Source organism: Cnephaeus nilssonii (genome assembly GCF_951640355.1).
Source record: "Cnephaeus nilssonii genome assembly, chromosome: 6".
NCBI lineage: Eukaryota > Metazoa > Chordata > Mammalia > Chiroptera > Vespertilionidae > Cnephaeus > Cnephaeus nilssonii.
In genome coordinates this window covers 14,640,758-14,667,529 of record NC_137077.1, presented here as the reverse complement: position 1 = coordinate 14,667,529, position 26,772 = coordinate 14,640,758, and the positions used below count along the sequence as shown (strand labels likewise).

At 41.9% G+C, this 26,772-nt stretch overlaps 1 protein-coding gene across 1 annotated transcript in view; it reads left to right on the top strand.

The window, feature by feature from the left end:
- UTP20 (UTP20 small subunit processome component) overlaps positions 1–26,772 on the top strand; it is a 91,845-nt gene that overhangs the window by 31,677 nt on the left and 33,396 nt on the right. The window contains exons 22-31 of the mRNA XM_079773390.1: positions 1,698–1,880; positions 4,180–4,270; positions 5,419–5,504; positions 6,093–6,218; positions 9,722–9,888; positions 11,551–11,759; positions 20,221–20,364; positions 21,070–21,149; positions 25,423–25,640; positions 26,133–26,277. Of these exons, the coding sequence (XP_079629516.1) occupies positions 1,698–1,880; positions 4,180–4,270; positions 5,419–5,504; positions 6,093–6,218; positions 9,722–9,888; positions 11,551–11,759; positions 20,221–20,364; positions 21,070–21,149; positions 25,423–25,640; positions 26,133–26,277 (1,449 nt within the window). The remainder of the gene's footprint in view (positions 1–1,697; positions 1,881–4,179; positions 4,271–5,418; positions 5,505–6,092; positions 6,219–9,721; positions 9,889–11,550; positions 11,760–20,220; positions 20,365–21,069; positions 21,150–25,422; positions 25,641–26,132; positions 26,278–26,772) is intronic.

Genomic DNA, 26,772 nt, shown 5'->3' with positions numbered 1-26,772 from the left:
ATAGATTACCCCTTAGCCTAAGAATAAAGACCTTCCTCTAATAGTACAAGATGCTGTGAGATGGGGATAGAGAAAGGAGCCTATAATAGGAAGTGTGTCTTTGAGTGTAAGAAGACAGAGATGAAAAATATACAGTTTTTTAAAATGTTCAAATTAAGACTAGTTGACACTGATTACCTATAAATAATACTTTGATAGATGATCCAAACTAATGGGAAACCCAAATGTCACCTTTAATCCTGGCAATGAAATCTATTACTGCCTTTTTATTTTTAATTTTGGCTAGAAATTTACCTTTCTATATCTGTGTCAAATAATTTGATATTAGAGCCAGTTTGTGAATCTCTTGTAAACATTCTCTGAGAAGAATCATATCAAGAATCAGGAACAAATGACTAACACTGGCAAAAACATCCCAGTAATAGGTGACAATGACACTTAATGAATACTTGCTATGTAGACACTCTTGTAAGTGCTTTGTGTGAATTATCTTAAATTTAATAAATGAGTGAGTGTGCTGTGCATGTGATAAAGGTTAAAGATATGTCATGTGGTTAATTGAATGTTGAGAGTATAATATGGATGTTATTAAATCATTTTATAACTGACAGAGCAACTTTGCTCATTTAATTTGTTCATCCATTTTTTAAAAATTTATTAATTGCTAAATATTGCTAGGTGAGAACACAAAGTTGGATGTGGTAGCATCTCAGCCCTCCAGTTGTGGTTTAGTGTATTAACCGGGCGTTTCCTCCAGGTGTGTTGTATGGTAGTATCTTAAAACATGCTATTGTATCCGTGTATTTTTGACTTTCATATCTGATCAATTCCCTTTCATCTGTAGTTTAAAGCCATGCACAAAAGAGACAAAAACACACACACAATAATTGTTGGATGGATGAGTTAAAGTGACACAAAACAAATGAAGTGAATGACAGCGACAGCCTTCAAGAGATTAGTTACCTGCAACAATGGACCAAAATTAAAGGATGGACTTCATTAAGAACAAATGTGAATGCCAATTGCACAAGCTTAGTTTAGAGGAGACAGACATAAAGACCTACTGGTTTTTATTGCCTGGACCTTCAGTTGAGTCTGTGACTGCCCCCAAAAGCTATGCAGTTGATAGTTCCATCTGTTTTCTCAGTCCCCATACCTAGAGGACTGAATTTTGTTACAGCCCTCTACAAAGTAGAATGTATCTGGTTTTAAAGTGACCAACATGGTCTTAATGATATACTTTCAATTCAGCAATTGGCAAAAGTAGGTTTATAGTTGTGATACAAATAAATAATATAATAATAAATAATAGCACAAGCATAAACTGTGTTTTGTGTACTCACAACTGTAAACCTACTTTTGCCCACCCCGGTACTTACTGTAATCCACCCCTATTCCTGCCTTCCCTGGTTGTGTTTTCAGTGACAGGGAGGCTAATTTCAGCTCGGTCCAAAGTAGACATTTCAAATATCTTCAACAGTATAACGATGAGCTGTCTTCCGCAGTTAGTGATTGACTTGTGAAGTAGGGTCTTCCGAGGGGTAGACTACAACAGAATAATGTTTTAGAAGAGGCTTGACTAAGTGCCTCTGAGGTCTCTTCCACATGTGATTCTGTGAACTGTGGATGTACGTTTGTCACAAACAGAATTAGGACATTTCAGCTTCATCTGCCTTGTGTCACTCTTTCCACTGCAGCAACGAGTATTACCCGGCAGATCTGCAGGTCGCTCCAACCCAGGATCTGAGAAGAAAAAGCAAAGGAGTGGCAGCGGAGGAAACAGAAGAACCTGCTGCTGGAGACGATGAAGAGTTGGTGGAAGAGGAGGTGCCCCAAGATGAACCCTCACAGAAGAAAACGACAAGAAGAGCTGCAACCAAGTAAGTTCAGCATTGCTGCTAGATCACACGCCCATGGCTCTCGGCGGAATGGGGGAAGGTCTCAGGGCCTTGATGGGAAATGGCCTTGGACGAGATCACCTGCTCAGATAGCTATTTACATTTTACATAAGTGCTCTATCTCCCTGGATTTATTTTTTATTTTGTTTATTTATTTTTTTAGAGCCCAAAGAAAACTGTCATCTTCCAAGCATTTTGGTTGTTGGCTTTTTATTTCGTTCTTGTTTAGCCATAGAATGTTAGAGTTGGAATCATCTAATGATAGCTTTTTCTATGCATGATATTGCCCAGAGCTGTTAAATGGTCTTTGACCTGTGTTGTTGCCTTTTCTTAGCGCCAGGGCATCGTGTTTGTGTGCTAGGGAAGCGAGTAATGGAACATCTGTCCTCTTATAAATGAGCGTGTCAGCACTTGGCTTTGCCTTTTGACTTGTCTCCTTCTGGTTACCTTTTCTTCATGCTGTTATATTATCTTTTATTCCTGTGGGTAACTCATTTACCTAAATTGTTAGAAACCTTAGAAAAGCGAGAAGTGATCATGCTTGTAGAAGTTACTCCAGCAACTTGAAAATCATCTGAATTGCGGTGTCAGAGATCCACTGGATTTGGTGCCACTATGTTATTTTTTAACACTTTAGATCTCAACCTACATCTATTTGTTGAATTTCTCCCATGAGCCATTTATTAGTTCGCCCATTAATCAACTGTATTGAGTGCCTTTTGCTAAGTGCTGGGCTGCAGATATGGACAGTACATAGCCTCTGCATTGCAGGAAGTAAGGTCGAATGCTGGTGAAATATCTTTATAGAGGAAATATGTTTAAAAGAGTTATGGGAACACAGTAAAAAATGACTTAATTCTACCATAAAAGGAAGAAGATTTGTACAAAGTATAAGATGCCTTTGAAGCTGAAAGACGAAAGTTTGCGAGCAGCTAGGTCAGGGAAGGGCTCGCCAGCTTATGGAAATGGAATGTAAAACACAGAAGAAGAAAGGTCAAGGCCAAGTTTCGTGCAACTAAAGTCCCTTCTCTGCTTCTGCCTTCTCACAGCTGTGAATGGTCTGTTCCCCACGCTTTTCTAAGACACGTTGCTGTTTTCTCAGCATAATAGCCAGCACAATATTAGTCCTATTTGTTTGGTGAACAAATGAGTAAGTTATCCAGTCAGACCTCTTCCTTTCTCACCCTGAACCTTCCCTCTTTTTACTGTGTCCCTGCTTTGTTTCTGCCAAGTGAAACTGTTCGTGCTTCAAGACACAGGTCCCTTACTGAGGCTTTTCTTGTCCTTTAAACTACAAGTTATTTCACCCTCCTTCAATCTTTCATGACAGCCATTTATTTATACCTCCATCATGGGGCTACTCCGAGTCTTGCCTTGAATTATTGGTTAATTTTTTATATATCTTCCACGAAAATCAGAAACTCTTACAGGATAAGGTCCGTGTCTTAATTTTTCTGTCCCCTGTAGTCAGACCTAGGCTATTGCAAATATACACCATGGTTGAAAATCATGTTCTTGGTGCCATCTCAGTATATTCATAGTCCAAGTTAATAATCCTTCATGGAACACACCCCTCACTGGCAAGTATTTAATGAGAACGTGCAGCTTAGCTCCTGTTGTCTTTGGCTCTTTAAGGCTAAGTGGTACATAAAAAATACTTCATAACTGGTGGGAGAGGAGTGGATGTGTCAGTGGGATCATTTAGAAGTTTATTGTTAAACTGCAAGCACCCAGTGATAAGTAATTACAATGGACATTGCATCAGTCAGGGCTCTTGAGAGAAACCGAGCCAATGGAATGGAGATGCATGCATGCTGATGTATGTATGAATATGTGGACGGATGGATAAAGAGATGTGTTTTAAGGAATTGGCTCACGTGGTTGCAGGAGCCAGCAAGCCCAGAATTTTCAGGGCAGAACAGCAAGCTGGAAACTCAGGCAGGATTTGATGCTGTAATCTTGAGTCTGAAATCCAGAGGATAAGATTTCTGTTCTAGTCTTGTAATAGAATTCCTTCTTTTGGAAATACCCATTTTTGTTAAGGCCATCAACTGATTGTATGAGGCCCATCACATTTTGAGGGTAATCTCTTATCAAAGTTCCTTTATTGTAGATGTTAACATCTACAAAATACTTTCATCGCCTCACCTTGATTGGTGTTTCATTACATAAGTGGGTACTGTGACCTAGCCAAGGTTTTTGGAATAATGGTCAGAGAAACTAAAATTGGTGAGTACTTCATCTAAAGAAAATAATCTCTGTTCTTTAATTGTTTTTTAAGGCAATTAATTGCTCATTTGCAAGTTTTCTCTAAGTTTTCGAATCCACGGGCCTTGTATCTGGAATCCAAATTATATGAGCTCTATCTTCAGGTGAGTCAAATAAAGTCTTGCCTCTGCTATTACTTGTGAACTATTCTTTTCCATTTTCTTTGCCAAAATAACTTTTAGGTTTTCAATAATTGTTGAATAGAGCCCTGTCTGCATTCTAATATTTTTTATAATATCTCATAGTATTTTAAAACATATATATTTATAGTATGTATATATTTATAATATTTTTAAGTATATATATTTTAAACTAATAGACACTTTCTGTATCTTGAGAAACAGTTTTAGACATTACTAATTTAGTTGATTTTAAAAGCATTTTGAGTGACCAAACATTGACGGGCTGTATTAACATAATTATATCACGGGAAGTAGCTTTTAGAAGGGAGTGCATGTTGTGCCAACAGCAGTTGGCTACTTTTCACTTCTTGGTAAGTTAGCCAGATGGAGGATTTGTTATATTGAGGGATTTCAGGATCTGTTATATTGAGTGGAAGCAGGTAGTTGGCAGAATGGTCTGTTAACAGCCACAATATATGACCCTAAATTCCAGGAAAGATTGAAGAAAAAAATTTAATGTCAGAAGCTGAGTAAAAATTGGATGTCATTCTCAGCCATCTGGGAAACAAAATTTTCTTTCTCCATTTGGATGTTTTTTAGATGAAACATTTCATTTTGGCACTTCAGCAGAACTTATCCATGTCTTCCCATAATTCAGATCTAATTTGTTTGTAAAGCCAGAGCTCAAGTCTCAGGTGACCACAGGAAGCCAAGTTCTGAACTGGATGATCAGAGAGGCCTCAGAGCAGGTCTCTCCTGGCGTTATACTGACAGCTGTTACCTTCACGGTTGTATCAAGAGCTTTTGCTCACCACAGGACCAGCTCATTTGGTGTAAATCCCGATTGTGTAGGGAATTGGTCTTGGCCAAAAGACTGACAGACCCGAAGGTCTGGTGTACGGGATGCAGATGTTAGAGTTTTGTTTTTATTTTGTTCTTTGCTCATCTTCTCTTCATCCTTGTTTAACCTCAGGGAAATGTTAGGCTTTTGTCAGGAATCAGCATTAAACCACATCTAAAAATTTGAATTCTAAGAAACCTAATTTTATAGATTAACACAAATAAATTACTATCCCATGGTATGCAAGTATGAGACTTCATTGATTTATTCTATGAAATATCATCCTTAGTTGTTGCTTCACCAAGATCAGATGGTACAAAAAATAACCCTGGATTGCATAATGACGTATAAACATCCGCATATTCTCCCTTATAGGTAAGTTATTTGAAGCTAAAGAAGTGCTATTTCTTTGGTTGATTTTTATCTTTTTACCTGAGAGCCTCCTCTAAAATAATTTTATTAAGGCCTTGGATTTCCTTCTTTTCTAAGGAAATCATAATGCTATTTTAGGTAAGAAATTAAAACAGGGTGTATATTTATTTGTTAAGAGTGCTTATCCATATACATAATAATAAGGTGGGAAAGAGAATATTAATTTAAAAATATGTGTTGAGAACATTATACCATTTTTCCTTGCTTATATAATGTCTTAAAATTTTAGTGACTAAGCAAATCATAACAATCACTTTAAAAACTGAAGAAAGCTTTTGTATTATGCTCTTTGAAACAGCTGAATTATTGACTAAGTCTAACTCTTTATAATCCCTTTTATCTTTTAAAAATTGAGAACCTATCATTTTGGGATGTATTTCTGTGAAGATTTTCCTTTATGGATGTCAACTACTTTATAGACTATTCTTTAGTATCTATTTTTGTTACACATAGTACTTTACCATATTGCAATTTTTTAAAAAGTACTGTTGATTATTAAGTGGTGATTTGTGCTGTATTCTATTTTTAAAGGGAAAATTTGCAGAGATTGCTTGAAGACAGAAGCTTTAAGGAAGAGATAGTGCATTTTAGCATTTCAGAAGATAATACAGTAGTGAAAACAGCCCACCGAGCAGATCTGTTTCCTGTTCTGATGAGGTATTTGTACTGTTTAAATTCTGGTTTATTTTTATATTTTTAAGTATATGTTTTTATTGATTTTAGAGAGGAAGGGAGAGGGAGAGAGAGACAGAAACATCAGTGATGAGAGAGAATCATTGGTCGCTGCCTCCTGCACACCCACTATTGGCGATCGATCTGCAACCCAGGCATGTGCCCTGACAGAATTTAACCGTGGCCTCCTGGTTCATGAGTTGATGCTCAACCACTGAGCCTGGCTATATACTGATTTTTTTAATAGTGGATCACAAAAACAATTGTGAATATTAATAGTATTATGGTTCTTTCAGTAGTTGTGAAATTCAACATTGCTCTTTTACTATTGAGAAGTAATAAAAATAATTCCTTTATTTGGTATGTAACTAAATATGAGATATAAAAGGTATTGACTCTTTGTGTTACTTATTTAACCATTTCATCACAAAACTTTGTTACTATTAGTTTTAATATTTTTCATTGGATTTTCTTGCTCAAAAAAAATAGTAGTAAATAACAGTCATCAGTCAGATTGTTAGTCTCTATTATAAACCCTTTGAGGTACCATTTTACTGAGAATAAAATAGAAAGCCCTTACTGCTCTTTAGGGGGCCTGGAATGGCCTAGTCCAGACAGCCTCTCTAACCATATCTCTTCCATTTACCGGGCCCTCAGAGCCCACTTTAGAGCCCTTGGACTTGCCATCCCTCTGCTTGGAACACATAACAGTTAACTCCTCTTCACTCAGCCTCATCTCCAGAATCATTATCCGAGATGCCTTCCCTGACCTCATTAAATAAGATCACACCCTTATCACTCTAGTCCCTTACCTCTCTTTATTTTTCTTCACTATACTCAATCATCCAACATAGCTCTTCTTTTTTCCCTAGCTAGAAGGTGAACTCTACGGCCTCTAGTAAATATTGGTCAAATTAATTCTGTGTTCTCCTTTATGATATAAAATCTCTTTTTCTGTTTTGTTTGTTTTTGTGTATTGGTGTTTTGTTTGTTTGTTTGTTTTTTAATGTTCATATTGCCTACATAGCCTAGAAGAACTAAGTGTGGAGGTGATGGTGCTGCTGGTGGTGGTGGTGGTGATCATTCTTGTGTTGCTCCTGGAAGTAACAGTAATGCTTCTAGAACAGCCACTTTTTTGTGTATGGGGGGGGGGGGGGGGGAGAGGATTTATCTTTATTGTCGAAAGTATTATAAATGTCCCCTTTTTTTCCCCATTGATCCCCTCCACCTTGCATCTGCCCCCACCCTCCCTGCATCAGCAAATTAATTCAATTAACACAGCCTTCACCGAACTATTGTCTGTGTCCATGAGTTATGCATATAAGTTCTTTTGCTTAATCTCTTCCCACCTACCCCACCTTCCCTCTCACATTTGTCAATCTGTAGAACAGCCACTTTTTAAAATATATATATGTGTGTGTGTGTGTGTGTGTGTGTGTGTGTGTGTGTGTGTTTTAATTGATTTTTATAGAGAGAGGAAGGGAGAGGGATAAGGAGATGGAAACATCAATGAGAGAGGAACATCATGTATCGGCTGCCTCCTGCATAGCCTCTGCTGGGGATTGAGACCACAACCTGGCCATGTGCCCTGACAGGGAATTGAAACAGCGACTTCTTGGTTTTGGGGTTGATGCTCAACCGCTGAGCCACACGGGCCAGGCAGAACAGCCACGTTTAAAGTGTAGTCTGCTCCGTCTTGACGGGCTGTTCCTGAGACACTCTTCAGAGGTTCACAAAGTGAAAATTTTTTTGCTAATACGACTAAGACATTACGTTAGAAAGTTTTATCATGCTAAGAAAGTAGCTTTTATTACTAAGTTACTTCTTAGTATGTCATCAGGAATGGATGTTAAATTTTATTAGAATGCCTGTTAAGCATGTAATAATTTTTTCCTGTGAACCACTGACCTATATTAATCTAATAGATTTGATTAATTATTCTTTCTTGCATTTCTGGGGTAATCCTTATTTATCTTGTTTTAATGCAGCATTGGATACTGTATTTAGAAATGTTGTGTTTTATGTTCACAGAAAGACTAGTATATAGTTTTGCCCCATAACCCTTCTCAATTATCACAGTTAGATCACCTTTCATAAATGAAAAAGGACCGTTTCTTGCTTTCTCTCTTGGAAATTGTTTTTTCTTGAATGTTTAAAAAATATGTCTGTAAAACTACATGAGTTCCACATTTACTCATGTCCCAAGTAGATCCCGGGAAAGGATCTGGGGCGTTCATCTAAGGCGTCCCTTGAGATAAACTTTAACTGTGCAGGAATTGGGACATTCAAGTAGTTGCTGATGGAGAGACTGCTCTGCATCAGCAGGACCGAGGGCAGGCTTAGGACCAAAAAGGCCAAAGGCTTTAATTTTAAGTTTAAGGGTACGCAAATTAATTCAATTAACTGCCGGAGGAATTACACCACATGAAGCATATGCAGTTGCAAATCACACACCTTTTTATTACTCACACAAATTCCTGAGCGGCTGCGGGTACAAACTTCGTTAGGGATCCCCGTGGTGTTGTCCTCTGTGGTCCGGCAGCTAGGCTGGTCTGGTCCGGGTGCAGAGGGGCTGGAGTTCTTCTCCCAAGAGCTCGGTCGCATCTCAATTGGGGATTTCTGGCCGTTCTGTCATCTGGCAGGAAGAGGAGCGTGGAGCAGCGTCACTTGTCAGACCGACAAAGGGATGGGCCTTTGTAATGTCTCGACAAGACAAGCATCGTTGGCTGGCAGGGGTCCATATTTAAAGCTTGTTGGTACCCATAGCAGCCCAGGTGGCTATCAGTGATTTACGTCAATGCACATATGTTAATCTTAAACACGGTGAGGGGGCTAAGGAGAGTACATCATTCAAGCAAGTTTTTATCTTGACACAAGTCACTCTGCGTCAGTTCAAATACTTATCTCGGGTACACACGCTTCAGGGCAGTGGGTAATGTATCTTTAATATCAGACTTTTAAGTTTACGTTAACTCAAACATTTTTTAACTTTTCTCACATTCTTTAAGCATTTTTTAACATTCCTATATTTTACTACAACAACTCATGAATACTGGCCTATTTAGGTTTTCTTCTGAAATTATTTTTGCTTATTTATACATGTGATTTTCCCCCCAGAAAATTACCCATTTAATTGAAATCTTTCTAGTTTCCTTATTGTACTTGTATTTTCATTTTATTTCCTTTTAATCTATATATACTTGTTTTCATTCTTTCTTTAGACTTACCTTTTGCTTACCTACTTTAATTGCACTTTTTTCTTTATTATTTCCTTCTTCCTGCTTCCCTTAGCCTTGTTTGTGTGTGTGTTGATGTTTAACTAAATTTCTATGTTTAATATCTGAATTCTGTTTCATTCTTCCTTGTTTCATAGTATATCCATTTAAATCTGTTGAGTTGCTATGCTACCCTTTTCAGGAAAACAAAACACGTAGTATTGTGTTTTAGGGTTAATGTGCAAACAAAATAATGTTCTTTTGACATTTTAGGATTTTGTATGGGCGAATGAAGAATAAGACTGGGAGTAAAACTCAGGGGAAATCTGCTTCAGGCACCCGCATGGCCATTGTTCTGAGGTTCCTGGCTGGGACCCAACCAGAGGAGATCCAAATATTCTTAGACCTGCTGTTTGAACCTGTGAAGCACTTCAAGAATGGTAGCTGTCACTCTCCTGACACTCTGAATGTGTGTTGTCTGCTGTAGACTTCTAATGTCTCAGGCTAGGTGTCCCGCTCTTTGGTATCTTTCTGATGGGGTTGCTCCTCCCAACCTCAGTGGGGGACTTTTTGGCTGAGATGCAATTCATTTTAAACTTTGATTGGATTAGCTGGAGCTCACAATTGTTCACAGCTGATAGGCACCCATGTGTTAGGAATCCCCTGATTAGAAAATGTGTATTTTGTTATTGCTGCTTTGCAGTTAGGCCATTTGAGACTGGTACTCATCTACATACAATGAATAGGCTTTTCCTTAGAATCTTAAAGCATGCTACAAAATTAAACTTAATTGTCTTGGTATTATGCATTCACTGAGTCATTCATCTACTGATTAATGATTTGTTGAATACCTCCTGTAACCCAAAACTCTTTTGGAAATAGAGTATTTATAATCTCTGCTCTCAACCTCATAGTCTAAATGAAGTGGGTGTAATAAGTGTATTCAGTGAGCTGTAATGCTCTGTGGTATGTTCTCTGGTATGCATGTTAGTAATTAATAATAATGGCTAACGTTTATTGAGTGCTAACTTCATGCCAGATATTACAACAGGTCCCTTTACAGACAATTCAGTTAAACCTTGAAACAACCCCATGAGGTATCATTAACTTTTGCCCCCATTTTATAAATGTAGAAACTGAGGCTTAGAGAAGGAAGTATTTGTCCATTACCTCTAAGCTAGAAAATGGTTAGAATTCTAGTCCAGATCTTTTTGACTACAAAACCTCTAATCCAGTTTCATAATTGCTTTAGGCAAACATATATATTTATTTGTAGGGTAATGTGTGGCATTTGTTTTATATTTTTTCTGGGAAAATGGATCCAGCGGTTCAAAAGTTTTTCACTCAGCATAATGTTGCTCTGTGAGGGAAGTTGGCTCTAATGAATACGAGATTTTGTTCAGTGTAATAGCCTCTGGTTAAGAGGGCAGCTATAAATGATACTCTCATGGATGGAACACTTAGGTATGTGAATCAACGAGCTATCATCTCATACCATTTGGTTAGAAGTAAAGCTCAAGCAATAAAAATTCATGTCTTTTAAGTAAATTATGAAATAAGTTTATAAAGGACTATTGTTTCATTTATTTCCCAAGGGCTACAAGAGAAATAAAACATTTGATTCTCAGCCCTCCAGGAACTTATAATGTAGCCACACATTTTCTATGAAACTCTGAAGTCAGCATAGTCATTGGAAGCTGAGAGAGAAAATGCTGGGAGAGTTTCTAGATGGAATAAAAGACTATTAGTAGCTTGCATTTTGAGAATAGTATAATTAGGATGAGAATTGGGTTTAGAGACTTAGTTCTGTCACAAGTTTCTTACTCTTTTATCCCTCAGTTTCCTCATCTATAAAGTGATAATACTAGTGAAACCTAACATACCTAGCTCATTGAACATTTGGTAAGATACAGAAGGAGAAAATCAATGAGGAAAGTATATTATCATCTATAAATTACTGTAACAATAGAAAATACTGTATTACTGAGGAAAATTGAAAGGAATCTATAATAACAATGATAACAATAAGCTGTAACTATAACAAGATAATAACAAACTTCTATTGCCTTTTACATGATATCTCTGTTCCTCTGTTTCCCTAGGAGAATGCCATTCTGCAGTCATCCAGGCAGTGAAAGATTTGGATTTGTCTAAAGTTCTTCCTGTAGGTCGCCAGCATGGTATCTTAAATAGCCTTGAAATAGTATTGAAGAACATTAGCCATCTGATCAGTCCGTACCTACCAAAGATCTTGCAGATACTGCTCTGCATGACAGCGACTGTGTCACACCTCCTTGACCAACGAGAAAAGGTGAGAGAGATTCTCTGTATATGCTTTTTGGGGACCTAGTAAGAGTATGTGTTGTAGTTTGGAAATTGGTTGGGACTTGAATACCTCACATCCTTCCAGGTTAAATCTGTCTTATGCAAAATGTCTTTAAAACAGTTTTTCATATAATGGAGATCTTCATTGTTAGCAGTATTTATGTATGGTCAGAAAATGCAAATTATATCAAGTATACATTTTAAAAGGATATGAAATAGTAGAGAGTGAGTTCCATATGCATCTCAGAAACCAAAGTCGGGCAGAGCGGAGTTGAGCTGATGTTTCTTAGGTTTTAATTTTAGGAGCCTAGAGATGAAGGACATCTTCCAATGCTCATTTATCCGGACGGCTGGAGAATGAATAGAGCACTGTTAGCATCATCCTTGTTGTTTTGACAGTTACCCAGAGCTCTTTTAAAAGTAAATGCTTGATTGCTGTACTTGCTATGTTTTGACTACAGATAAGAAGCAAGGCCAGGCAAGACAAGCCAGCTAGCCAACTGCAAAAAAAGAGACTTCACAAAGTGCTGCTCAGTAAATATTTTCTGAGTTGTATTCAAGACAGTAGTTAGTATGCTCTGTTAAAATAGGTGTGTGAACATAAGTAAACTCTGGAGTTCAGGGAAACAATGTCTTTATGGGCTAAAGACTTCTGGAAATAATAGGACGTGAAGTGAAAATTCAGACTCAGATTTTTGCTGTGGATTCTCGGCTCGTGATAAATAGACACAGCTAAAATTATTTCATTTGTTTTATGGAGTTGCCTGGTGAACTGCCTCTCAAATATGGCCATGATAACTGAAAATTGACAGCCAAAATTTATGCTGCTTTTGGGGGCTGTGCATAGATATAAATCTGCTTTAGTAATGAAATAATATTCTCTGGTTACCAAGATTCAGAGGTTTAGAACGCACCCTCCATTTTGGTAGGCACTGTTTTGTTTTCATTTTTTCAGTCATTTCTTCAGCAGATATTAATTGAGCCCTACTCTGTGTGTGGCACTGATCTAAGCACTGGGGATGGAGAGTGAACAAAGCACTTGTCCCTTTCCTTGTTCAGTAAATACTTATTTCATCTGTGCTGTCTACCAGGTAATGTTCTAGGTGGGGAATGAAAAAGGTTAAGACTCAGTACTGTGGGGAGAAAAGTGACAGGAAAATAAAATGAGACCCATTTATAGATCTCTAAATGTCATTCTTTGTGGAGCGCTCTCCTGTCTAGATAGTACCCTCTTCCTTGTGAATTTTAGCTGCCTCGGCCCACCCCCTCAAGTCCCATGGCTCTGTCTTCTCATCTTGGACTTTGCCTTCTCACACTGATGCCTGAAACTCTCCAGGCAGAATGATGGGGAATGTGTAGGGCTCACCTCATCTGATTCTTCTCTATTGGGGCTTACTGTCATCTGCTGCCTGCTGTCCAGTGTCTGAAAATTATTGTTTCATATATTCTGTTAAATTGTCTAGTGTCAGAGAAGGGAGGCTAAATCTGATCCCTGTTGCTCCATTTGACTGGAATGGGAAAATCACCAGAAAGGAGCAGGCAGACAGTCCTCCAACTAACATCGGGCTGGGAGTCCAATATCTAGAGCAGAAACCTCATGGTACCTGGGGCATCAGGAAGAGTCTTCGGCAGGGGATTGCCTCAGGAGTGGACCCAAATTAGCCCTGGGATTAAGGCTGCTTTGGCACCACCTTATAAAGCTGAAAAAAGATCACACTTTTCCCAAATAAATGAACTGCATCCCGGAACAAAACTCAAAAACATTCAAATTATTTTAAAAATAATAGAATTCACAGTGTCTGATATTCAGGCAAGTTTTATCAGGCATCCCAAGGAGGAGGACAATTTTATTCATTATGAGGACAAAAACTAGTCAATAGAAGCAGACCCAGAAATGATATATAGATGATAGAATTAGATAAAGACTTAAGAAAGCTATTAGAAATACACTCCATATATTGACAAAACTAGAGGAAAGCAGGAACATGTTGAAGAGAGACATGAAGATGTGAAGAATCTTACCTTATAATAGAGAAACATGCAAATTGACCGCACCTCTGCTATGCCCACGATTGGGCCGGCAGGAGGCTGGGGGCGGGACTCCGGGTGGCATATCCGCCGTTGAGAAGATCAAGATGGCGGTGCCCAGTGGCCGGGCCCATGCCGCTGCTCCCGGGGGTGCCTGGGGCGATGGGCACCCCGGGGGCGTTGCTGGGCCCATTGGCACCCCGGGGGGGCGGGGCCGGGCCCATGCCGCCGCTCCCGGGGGTGCCTGGGGCGATGGGCACCCCGGGGGCGTGGCTGGGCCCATGCCGCTGCTCCCGGGGGTGCCTGGGGCGATCGGCACCCCAGGGGGGTGTGGCCGGGCCCATGCCGCCGCTTCCCGGTGTGCCTGGGGCCATCGGCACCCCGGGGGGGTGTGGCCGAGCCCATCGGCACCCCGGGGGAGCGTGGCCGGACCCATGCCGCCACTCCTGGAGGTGCCTGGGGCGATCAGCACCCCGGGGGGGCGTGGCCGGGCCCATGCTGCCGCTCCCGGGGCTGCCTGGGGCGATCGGCACCCCGGGGGGGGGGCGTGGCCGGGCCCATGTCGCCCCTCCCGGGGGTCCCGGGGCGATCAGCCACCCGGGTGGCGTGGCCGGGCCCCTCCCGCCCCTCCCGGTGGTCCGGGGGTCGATCGGCCACCTGGGGGGGCGTGGCCGGGCCCCTCCCGCCCCTCCCGGGGGTCCGGGGGTCAATCGGCCACTTGGGGGGCGTGGCCGGGCCCCTCCCGCCCCTCCCGGGGGTCCCGGGGGTCCATCGGACACCTGGGGGGGCGTGGCCGGCCCCTCCCGCCGCTCATGGGGGTCCCGGGGGTCGATCGGCCACTTGGGGGGGCTTGGCCGTGCCCATCCCGCCCCTCCCGCCGCTCCCGGGGGTCCCAGGGGCCGAGGCTTTCCGGGCCTTGGGCACCAGCGGGGAGCCTGCACCGATCGCAGGAAACCACTGGGGGTCGGCTTCTGTGTTCAGTAGCAGGGAGGCTGGGTGCGGCGAGCCCAAGGCCAGGAAAGCCTGGGGCGGAGGCTTTCCCGGCCTTTGGCACCAGCGGGGAGCCTGCACCGATCGCAGGAAACCACTGGGGGTCGGCTCCTGTGATCGGTAGCAGGGACGCTGGGTGCGGCGAGCCCAAGGCCAGGAAAGCCTGGGGCGGAGGCTTTCCCGGCCTTGGGCACCAGTGGGCAACCTGCACGGATCACAGGAAACCACTGGGGGTCGGCTCCTGCGATCCTTAGCAAGGATGTTGGGTGCCGCCGAGCCCAAGGCCACCGCCCGGGGCCAAGCCCCGACCCTGAAAAAGGCAGAAGGCGGTGGCCACAGCCAAGGCCTAGGTCCCTGGTGCCGGCAGAAAACTGGTGCAGGCAGCCAGGTGAATGAAGGTCTATTGCACGAATCTTCGTGCAAACGGGCTACTAGTCTATATAATAAAAGCGCAGTGATCATAACACTGTAACGACCAAAGACCGGTTGCTGTGATGCCCACTACGGCCAGCGAACCCATCCCCTCCCCCGGCTCCACCCCAGATCAGCCTCTCCCACCCTGATTGAGGGTGGGGTGGCTAGCCAACCCCTCCCACACCTATTCGGCCCCTTGCCCCGGCCGGCCCAGTGCCCCAGAGGGGACCCCCGCCATGATCAGGGGCACGGCCGGGCTACAAACTGCTAGCAGCCCCTCACCCAGGCCGGTGCGGTGCGGCAGTCTTAAAAATAAAGAAAGACCCGCTGGAACTCTGAGGTGCCACCTGGCACTGGCCACCCCGCCCCCGCCCCCACCCCGCTCGGAGCCCCAGGTGGAGTGGCTCGGGTGGGTGTGGGCTGCGTGGCCCCAGGCCCCAGGGCCCGTGGGGGTGGAGACGTTCGTGCCGCAGCCAGTGTAGTGACGCCGGTTAACTTTGCTGGGGAGGCCCGTGAGGCTCCTGAGTGTTCGGGGGCAGCCTGTTTATGCTGGGACTGGGTGCCTGGCTGCACACATGCGGTGGGCGTGTGCTGGGAGCACGGCACAGGTGTCATATGGACATTTGTGTGTGAAAAGGTGTGCGTAAATACATCTGTTTCTCAGAAGTGTACCTGTAATAGGCAGTTTTCAAAATGTAATCCAGAGCAAGGGATCTGTAGCGAAAACACGCACACAAGAAAAGGTTTTTGATACTAAACACAAAGCTGTAATTGAAGTGTTTATGCCCTAATGTACTGTTAATCAAACATATGGTGATATTTATCGCCTGGTGGGTCTGTTTGAAAGGTTTGGTCGATCAGTTCTCTTCACAAAAATAAAATAATGTAACTAAGTGATTACTAAATATATACTTCTAAGGCCAAAGTAGTTTACCCACTTTGTGTACTTTTTGCACGTATGTAAGCACATCAAGGCTGTTTATAAAGTATAACTTGGATGATGTGACAATATGGTTGAGGAAGGGGGTGTGGCCGGTTGTTTTTAAAATTAGGCACCTCACAGTTTTTAAGACAAACGTGTTAACTTAAAATCTTCAGAAGACAGGGCCAGGGGTCTTTTAAGACCTTTGTATAAGCCTAAGACATAAAAAAGCAGCTACCTTTTTAGGATGTGGCCTGAAAGAAACCTGTTGTTGTCAGTTATTACTGTCTTCAAAGTAAAATAACATTTTTGCAGCCTTTTTATGTGATGGGTTTTTTTTTCATACTTTCATTACAATATTTGAAATAAGTGTCATTATTTTAAAGCAATAGTTTTTTCCTCTCAATATCAGAGACCTAATTTTCACACACACCCCAAAAATGTTTATTTGAAGTAACTTATGCATCTGGACTCCAGGTGGCCTAATAAGCTAAGTGATTAGACAGGTGCTTTTATAGCCAAGGTCAAAGGCTCTTTCCCCTGTTTAGCCCTTGAGGGGGAAGCAGCCAGAGGCTCTCCTGACCAGAATAGGGAAAGCGGGGAGGGGCAGGAAAACCATTAGAGGAAAAGGAGTGGGATTGGAAACTCCCTCCCAACCACCCTTAAGAGAGTTCAAATGCTGGGAGCAGCTGTGGGCGGGTGGGCGGGGCTGTGAGCGGGGTAGGGCAGGTGGGTGGGGCGAAAGCACAGCAAGGCACACACGGGTGGGAGGGGTGGTGAACTACCATGCGATTTTGTGCGCTGGGCCTCTAGTTTAAGATAAGAGAATGTTATAGGGAGTGACCAAACTGGGGGTAGATGGGTGCTGCTTTAACTAGGGTGGTCAGGATCCTCACGCAGGAGGTAATATTTGAGTGTGCACCTATTGGTCCATGGGAAGAACATTTGGGGCAGAGATCATGATTTGTAGCCTAAAGTCCCTGAGGTAGAACAGTCTCAGCCCTTTCTGAGAACAGGGCAGGAAGAGGTGGCTAGAGCACAAGTAGCAGGAAGAATTGTGTAATGAGCTCAGGAGGCAGGTAGGGCCTCATGGGCTGTGCCAAGGAGCTGACTTTACTTCCAGGTGTACTGGGAGACCAGTGAGAGGTTTGTAGTAGGGGGATGATAAGCTCAGTTGAATGTGTTAAAAATATCACTTCGATTCCTTTGTGGAAAATAGACTGTGCGGAGGCCGAGAGTGGAAGCTGAGAAGAGGTCTTGGAGCCCTGGCCGGTGTGGCTCAGGTGGTTGGAGCATCGACCCATGCACCATAGGGTCAGAGAGCAGGTTCAATCCCTGGTCGGGGCACCTATGGGAGGCAGCCGATTAATGTTTCTCTCTCACATCGATGTTTCTCTCTCTCTCCCTCTCTAAACTCAAAATAACCTATCCTCCGATGAGAATTAAAGAAAAGACAGATTTTGGAAGATTATGTTATGAGAGTTTGAGGATGATAGGAAGCATTATGTGAGAATTTTCTTTTATGCATTATAGCCAGTGACAGTGACTTTATTTCTACATGGATACATTAAATCCTGAATGGTTAAAAGTTTTTTTTGTGAGTGTGTGTTTTGTTGTTGTTAATCCTCATGCTAGGATATTTTTTTCATTGAATTTTAGAAAGAGTGGAAGGGATGAAGGGAAGAGCGGAGAGAGAGAGACACACACACATCAATTGGTTGCCTCCCACACGCGCCCCAGTCAGGGCCGGGAATCGAAGCTGCAACCCAGGTACGAATCGAACCCACGACCCTTTGGTGCACAGTCCAACTCTCTAATCACTGAACAAAGCCAGCTAGGGCTGGTTAAAGGTTTTATAAACCCTCTGTATGTCCTCTGCCTTTTTGGTTAAGGTGGAAGTCAATAAGTAATACAGCCTTACTCCTGTGTCAACAATCAGTAACTCAGAGGATCATTTGTGCAATTTCACAGTTCATTAGTCAGTGAGATGCTAAGCTTCTTGACAGGTAGGCATTTCTCTTATTTTTTTAAAAAAATTCTTGGACAAATCCAAAGAATTCTTTGAGGTGCTATATTGAATTATTGCACAGTAATATTGCTTAAATAAGTTAAAGTTCTACCTTTGTGTGTATGAACTACATTACACATTTACTTTTGGGTCTTTCAGATCCTCTGAGGTATTGACTGGCACTCAGATGTTTATTGTGAGGGTAGCTTTGTTTTGGCTTTATTTTTCTTTACATTTAAACAATGAAGTAACTTGGAAACATACATAAACTCAGGCCTGTTGGTGATTCATCTAGAAACTAAAGTCCACAATTGATTGCTTGCAGGATTTTCCTCCAGTTTATCCAACAGTTAGTGAGCAGATTGGGCAGCTGGTGCTGTAGTTACAGAAGTGAATAGAACACACAGGTCCTACCCCACAGAGAAGGGGCTTGGTGGTGGGGTTGGGGAAAAGGTGGAGGGGGTCTGATTTGAGACCGTGTTTGCAAAGATTAGTTTTTCATTTGCTCCAGGAGATCATGATACCATGTGGGGGTTTTTCAAATATCAGTAGTAGTTTTTATCTTTTCATGATACAGCTGATAATGAAAAGATTGCTAGTGGAATTGAAGCAGAACAGAATGACTTATAACTGTGTCACCTTATCCTTGCCTGTCATTTCCTGTCTTTGTAACTTGTATAAGGAGATAATTAACCATAAGTACATGGTAGAAGCTTGCTGGGTATGTGAAATATCATGATTCCTCAGACATGCACAGCAAATTAATGGTGTCTTTACACCTATTCACTTGAATTGAAAATGTGCTCTTCCCAATTCACATACTTGTTGATCAGAATATTAGGTCTTCATGAGAAATAACTTCCCTTTTAGTTTTTTCATAATATCTTGGCCGTAAGATTTGATATTCATTTATTAGAGCATTTGTGTTGTCTTGAGAAATTTCAGGGTAGTTTTTAGATTTTTATGTAGGTAATTAAAATCATCTGTAAAAATAAGTTGCCACTTATAGATCCAGAGTCCACAGTATATTTATCAAGTGGAAAAATATTTAGGAGTTGAGTCTTAACCCATGTGATTGCTTTTTTTAATATATATTATTATTGATTTCAGAGAGGAAGGGAGAGGAAGAGAGAGATAGAAACATCAATGATGAGAGAGTCATTGACCGGCTGCCTCCTTCACACCCCACACTGGGGATTGAGCCTACAACCCGGGCATGTGCCCTGGACAAGAATCAAACCCAGGACCCTTCAGTCCACAGGCCGACGCTCTGTCCACTGAGCCAAACGGGCTAAGGCCCATGTGTTTGGATTTTACAAATTCTGTGCTCGGGAAAAATCTCTCTGAGGCCTTTTTCTCTCTCTGCCTAGCCTAAACATCTTCATCCCTTAAGATCCCTTGGAAATTCTGCCTCTTCCATGAAGCTTTACCCTTCTCAAATTTATAATTCCTCCCCTCTCAGATATCTTTGGCATTTTCAGGCTCACATAATTTAATAAATTTTCCTTCATTAAGATTTTATGTATATATATTTTTAAATCCCTAGCCAAGGATATGTTTATTGAGTTTAAGGAGAGGGAGGGAGGAAGAGTGAGAGAAAAAGAGAGAGAGAAACATCAATTGGTTGTCCAACTGGGGATTGATTGAACCTGCACCCTGCGTATGTGCCCTGACCTGGAATTGAACCCAAGACCTTTCACTGGACAAGATGAAGCTCCAACCAACTGACCACACTGGCCAGGCCCTTCAGTAAGATTTTAAGCTGAGGTCAGGACTATGGCTGCCATGCCATTGGACCCAACAGTGGGACTCAGTAAATTGTTCCACTCTGAGCCAGAACCAAATGCCTTCATATATGTGATTTCTCTAACTCCATAGAGAAGGAGATGCCCTGCAAAGAAGCAGCGTCTGTCACAAAAGAAGGTGCTGTTAATTCAGAAATCCACCCACTTCAGCATTGGTGCCTCTAAAGAGAGACATCTTATTTTCTTCCAAATTACATTTTTCTTTGAATTACATACTTTGAGATCTTCCCTTGCCTTATCAGTTGTTGTTTTTTTTTAATAGAAGATCTTTGCTTTACAGATACAGCTGAGGTTTATCAACCCCCTGAAAAATTTAAGACGTCTTGGAATCAAAATGGTAACTGATATCTTTTTGGATTGGGAGTCCTATCAGTTTGGAACAGAAGAAATTGATGCTGTATTTCATGGTGCAGTTTGGCCCCAGGTAAACTTTGATCTACATTCTGCCTGAATACTTTTGCTTTTTCCTTCGTTGTTACTGCACCAGCAGAGTCTACACTCAGACATGAATGAATGCCTGTCCTGGTCTTTTCTTTTACGTTGAGCCTTTCTTTATTTCTGGAAGTTTCCGAACTCTTTCTTTGCCTCCACTACCACCTGAAGCTCAAGAGCTAGTTCCTGCAATGCCATAGCAGTTATTTTAAGGCTAATTTGAATATGATTGTGTCCCTTGCGCAATATATAACTCGTTGCACCTCACATGATGTGTCTCTGGATTTTTGAGGGGAAATACACAGATATTTTTGTCACACGTTTCCTTGTTTGATTTCTCTGGTTATAACCACTTGGTGACAGCTAAGGTTACTTATTGCTACGAAGACTGTAGGAGAGTCGCTATTTTAGCGGATTTCTAGCTGCTTGAGCTCTGTCATCTCTAACCATTTGAACTTAAGCTCCCTGGTTCCTTTCAGGCATCTAGCATTTCCATGCACCATCTTTGCCATTTTTCTTGTGTAGGTGTTACTTGGATTACCTTACATTTTCCTCATTCTGTCCTTTAACTGTTCATCTCTGTGCCTTCACTGTTTTATCCTTCGGTGCAGTTTCCATGTCTGTTCTGCTTTTTAGTTGTTGTTTTTTCTAAATTCTGTATATGTTATTTTGTATTCTGTTTTTATTTTGTTCCTAGATCAGCAGGCTTGGAACTGAGAGTCCGTATTCTCCTACTCCTCTGCTGAAACTAATTAGTATCTGGAGCAGAAATGCAAGGTATAGCCTCCCCTCTCCCCCTTTTACAAAGAGCAGGTAAATTACCCAAGGGCACTAATATGACTTATGGTCTTTCCATGCAGTGAAGTATTGTAGGTGCAGTTTAAGAGAATAAGGCAGCTGAATCTTAAAATACATAGTTTAAAGAAAACATAGTTGCTGAACAATATTATAGTATAATTCAAGAAAATGCTTATGCATGTATGCAAATAGAAAATGTCTAGAAGGACATATGAGAAGCTGTTAATGTTACTGTAGCATGTGGAGGTTTGGGTGGGCTGTTTTTGCATATATCACTATGTCATGAACATTTCCCCGAGTCATTAAATAGTCTTCAAAAATACACTGAAGACCTTGATGTCCTCCTCAGGAAACCCTGTTACATTTTTACCAGTAGGAAGGGCTCATTTATTTCCCAATTTGAGGATGCACTTTCATATCTTGTTTTATCACTGGATATATGCAAGCAGCATTCCATAGGCACATTGGAGAAATGTTTTATGTTTGTGTAATTTTTATGCAAAGGAGCCACAAAGGACTTTGATGATAGTGACTCAGTTTTATGTTAGTTGGGTCCTTCACAAGGTATAGATCTGCATCACTGGATGCCACTCATTGTCTTCTGCATTTTCTCTCTCACTTTTGTTTGGAGTAAAAATAGAAGCTATATACTTATAGAGGAGGTAAGTGGCAGAACTTTATTTTTCTTTTCTATTTAACACTTACCTGGTAGAAATCTTTAGAAGGGTTGACTTCTCTTGAATCCTCCATAGCAATAGATATGCATGTGTAGTTGTGTGTAGAAGAATTAATGAGTGTTTCAGAAACACTTGATGGGAATGTTACTCTTCAATAAATTTTTATTTTGAAATATGGCTCCAGTTTGCATAGCGTCAATCAGACATTGCTTACAACTAAGGTTAAATTATCTTAGAAATTAGGTGCATTCAGGACAACAAAAACTTGCTTACCAATTATAGTAATCATAGCCCAGCTTGCATGGCTCAGTGGTTGAGCGTCAACCTGTGAACCAGGTGGTCATGGTTCGATTCCCAGTCAGGGAACATGCTCAGGTTGTGGGCTTGGTCCCCAGTTGGGGGTTTGCAGGAGGCAGCTAGTCAATAATTCTCTCATCGATATTTGTATCTCTCCCTCCCTCTCTGAAATCAACTAAAAAAATTTTTTTTTTTTTTAATAGAGTGATCAGCCCTAGTTGGTTTGGCTCAGTGGATAGAGCGTTGGCCTACGGACTGAAAGGTCCCTGGTTCAATTCCCAGTCAGGGCACATGCCTGGGTTTCAGGCTCGGTCCCCAGTAGGGGGCCTGCAGGAGGCAGCCGATCAATGATTATCTCTCATCATTGATGTTTCTATCTCTCCCTCCCTCTCCCTTCCTCTGTGAAATCAATAAAAATATATATATAAAAAAAATAAAAATAGAGTGATCATAGTGTCTGTTGTCCAAACTAAAACATTCCTGAGGGTGAAGAGATGCTACAAACTATTAAGCTATACATTGGAACTGTTCTTGGCCACTCTCTTAATAGCTGCTCTGGTTCTGGCCACCATGACCCCTGAATGACTTAGTCTTTTCCTCCTCTGAGCTCTTTTCTTTCCTGGAAGACCCTATGACTACATACTGTCTTCCTTCCTTCCTTCCTTCCTTCCTTCCTTCCTTCCTTCCTTCCTTCCTTCCTTCCTTCCTTCCTTCCTTCCTTCCTTTCTTTCTTTCTTTCTTTCTTTCTTTCTTTCTTTCTTTCTTTCTTTCTTTCTTTCTTTCTTTCTTAATTGGTTTCAGAGAGGAAGGGAGATGGGGAGAGAGAAACATCAATGATGAGAGAGAATCATTGATTGGTTGCCTTCTTCACGCACCCTGCTGGGGATTGAGCCAGCAACCTGGGCATATTCCCTTGACCAGAATCAAACCTGGGACCCGTTGGTCTGCAGGCCGATGCTCTATCCACTGAGCCAAACAAGCTAGGGCGACATTCTGTCTTTATTATACTCTTCTGTCTTCAGAGCTTACCTGCCTAATGCTCCTTGAAGGCAGACACCATTTTGTATTATTGTATCTTCCTCCATAGAGGGTTACCCCTCTTAATCCACAGTTAGTCATTATTCATTGCATGTTATGAAGCGCTTAAAGTTGCTGACTAAGCCATACACTCAAGCACAGAGCATGCCCATGTGGTCTTCAGTTCTGTTGGTCAAGAGGCATACTTAGAAGTGGCATTGGATCTGATGGCCTCTTGCTAGGACCTTGCAATTGAAAGCAGTTCTCTCACCTTTTCTGTTTGAAAACATTTTAAGACAACCTACAACATAGTGATAAGAGTCATCTCTGAAGCCACACAAATCTAGCTTCAGGTTCTAGCACCACTGTATGTTCTTTGGTAAAATTCGCTTTCCTGAGCCTCAGTTTGCCACCAGTAAAATGGAAATAATAACAGTACCTACCTCATTAAAAATATGTAAAGCGTCTTCTTGGTGCCTGTCCATACATCTATTGGCCAAAGATGTATGAATATAATCTCTTAGAACTTTTCTATCAGTTTGTCAGTACTAAGTATATTAAAGTGCCTGAGCTCTTTTTCCAGTGATGATTGACCTTCCTACTAGCAGTTAGGATTGCATATCTGATTGTAAAACAGCTGCTGATTTGGCCTCAGCTGGAATGCTTCTGTGCCCTCCACCCAGCTGGTGTGCTTCATGGCCCAGGATGCTCTCATTGTCTGAGAGTCGTTCAGTATTGGGGATGGACTCATCCACCTCCCCCCGACAGATGGCCCTAATCTCTGAACTGAACAGTGCCTATCCTGATACAACAAGGCTTATCATTGAAATATAGCCAGTCAACAATACATTTGTTTAGACTCTGGAGATTCATGGTTCTAATCTCAGCTCTACCACTTATTAGCTCCATGGCTTTGGACAAGTCTGTTTCTTCATCTGTAATATAGAGATAATGATACTACCTCACAGAGATCTTATGATAATTAGATGAGAAATGTACATAAAGTGCCTATCCTAATATATAAAAACCCTGGGTCGTAACGACCAGTAATGACCGAGGCTTGACCAACCGGAAGTCAGTCCTGCAGTTGTGGTGCCCCAGCACTGACTGCTGAGGGGGCTGTGAATCAGGGCCAGAGAGTGGCCTGAAGAGAGAAGCAGGGACTGATCCATTGCCTCTTAGGCAGCTTTTGATCAGCACTTGCCTCTCTCTTTCTCTCCCAGTCTGGCCAGCAGCCGTGCCTCCATTTCTCTCAAGGCCTACACCGGGGCTGCTTATCAGCCCTACCTTTCTGATCAGGCCCCCTTGATAGGCCCAGAGAAACTGACTGGCATAGCAACTGACCAATCAGAACCAAATGTGGGTACTGTGAAGAACCAATGGCTGCCCAGGAGGTGGAGCTTCTGACTGGCATAGACACTGACCAATCAGAACCAAATGTGGGTGCTGTGGGGAGCCAATGGCTGCCTAGGAGGCGGAGCTTTTGATGCTGACTGGCATAGAATAGAAGCCGACCAATCAGAACCAAATCTGGGTGCTGTGGGGAGCCAATGGCTGCCTAGCAGGCGGAGCTTTTGATGCTGACTGGCATAGAATAGAAACTGACCAATCAGAACCAAATTGGCCAGCAGAGGAGGGAAGTTGGGGGTGAGATCAGGCCTGCAGGGGAGGGCAGATGCGGGAGAGATCAGGCCAGCTGGGGAGGGCCATTGGGGGCGAGATCAGGCCAGCAGGGAGGGCAGTTTGGGGCAACCAGGCTGGGAGGGAAGGGCAGTTGGGGGCAACCAAGCCGGCAGGGGAGGGCAGTTAGGGTTGATCAGGCAGGCAGAGGCAGTTAAGGGCAACCAGGCTGGCAGGGGAGGGCAGTTAGGGGTGATCAGGCTGGCAGGCAGAGGCAGTTAGGAGTGATCAGGCAGGCAGGCAGGTGAGCAGTTAGGAGCCAGCAGTCCCAGATTGAGAGGGATGTCCGACTGCCGTACATCGCCCAAGGGGTTCCCAGTTGGAGAGGGTGCAGGCTGGGCTGAGGGAACCCCCCTCCATGCACGAATTTTGTGCACCGGGCCTCTAGTGTAATATAATGTCGGTGAAATGCCAATTATTATCCATCGAATTTTAGACTTTAATTTCCCTTTTGAGTATCTTATTAAGATTCATATAAAAACATATTTGTTAAACTGACTATGAAAATTCATGTAGAAGATGTTTTTACAAATAAGCATTGAGAAATAAAATGACTATTTCAGTATTTTTTTTTCCTGCAGATACTTCCCTTTTCTGGCTAAACAGAAACCAGGGCACCCAGAATGTGACATCCTGGTGAATGTTTTTGCGATTCTCTCAGCAAAGAATCTCTCTGAAGCCACAGCCAGTATTGTGATGGAAATAGTAGACGACCTTCTCACCCTTCCTGATTTTGAGCCCACAGAAACAGTCTCGAGCTTGCCTGTGACTGGATGCGTGTACACAGAAAGTGCAGACGGTATGTGTGAAGTCAGTAGAATTTGACTTTTCTTTTCTTTAGAAATTAATACCAATTTACATAAACTGAGTTTTCTTTGCAGTGGTAGAAATTCAGGTTACTCACGCTCCAAAAAGTACAACTATCCTCTGGAAAATTATCTAATGATTTCCACTGTCATGTCTCTGAATTGTTCCTACCATATTTTGCTAACAAGTCTTTCACCACTAACAAAAATGGCTTAAGGGTCTCTTGTATAAATTTTCCATTCAGCCATATAGCTATTTTGTCTAAGAAGAAAGTTATTTAATTTTTAGAGTTGAAATTTATTAACCTTTTGCACTCGGATGTCGAGTGTGACTCGACACGGTTAGCATCGGTAGCAGGAATCGAGAAAAAAGCAAGCGAGTGCAAAGGGTTAAACTTGCATAGTAATTGAGAGCTTCCTTTGTCTGTCATTATGAAGATACTGTAGTTAATTAAAGTCAAAATACTTGTCACCATTTATTTCAGAGTCTATCACAATAGGAGGACGATTAATTCTACCTCATGTACCTGCAATTCTCCAGTATCTCAGCAAAACCACAATAAGTACAGAAAAGGTGAAAAAGAAAAAGAACAGGGCACAAGTCAGTAAGGAACTTGGCATTCTTTCCAAGTAAGTGATACATATTCTTAAAAGATAACTTCACTGTCCATGGTCTTAATTTTTTAAAATTATATCTAGTTTTTCAGTTGTTTTAATGTGATTGTAAGCTAAAAAGATTTTCAGTATTTTTGAAGGCCCTTTATTTTTAAGTTAGTGTAGAATTCTGTTTCTCTGCTGGAGTATTCATTTTAAACCTTTTATGGCATTTGCCTTCATTTAAACATACAAGAGAACAGACTTAAATTCTAAAGTAGACTAATAGATTTGCTTGTTTCACCTTTGCATGTTTTGTTCAGTTAAAATTTTTAGTAACATGAGATCATATAGTTTTCTTGTTTTTGTTTCTTGAAATATTTTTACTGATATTTAGAGAGAGAGGAAGAGGGAGGGAGAGGAAAAACATCGACATGAGAGTGACACATCAATCAGCTGCTCCTGTACGCCCCCTTCCTGGGATGGAGCAGTAACCCAGGCATGTGCCTTGACTGGGAATCAAATTGGCAA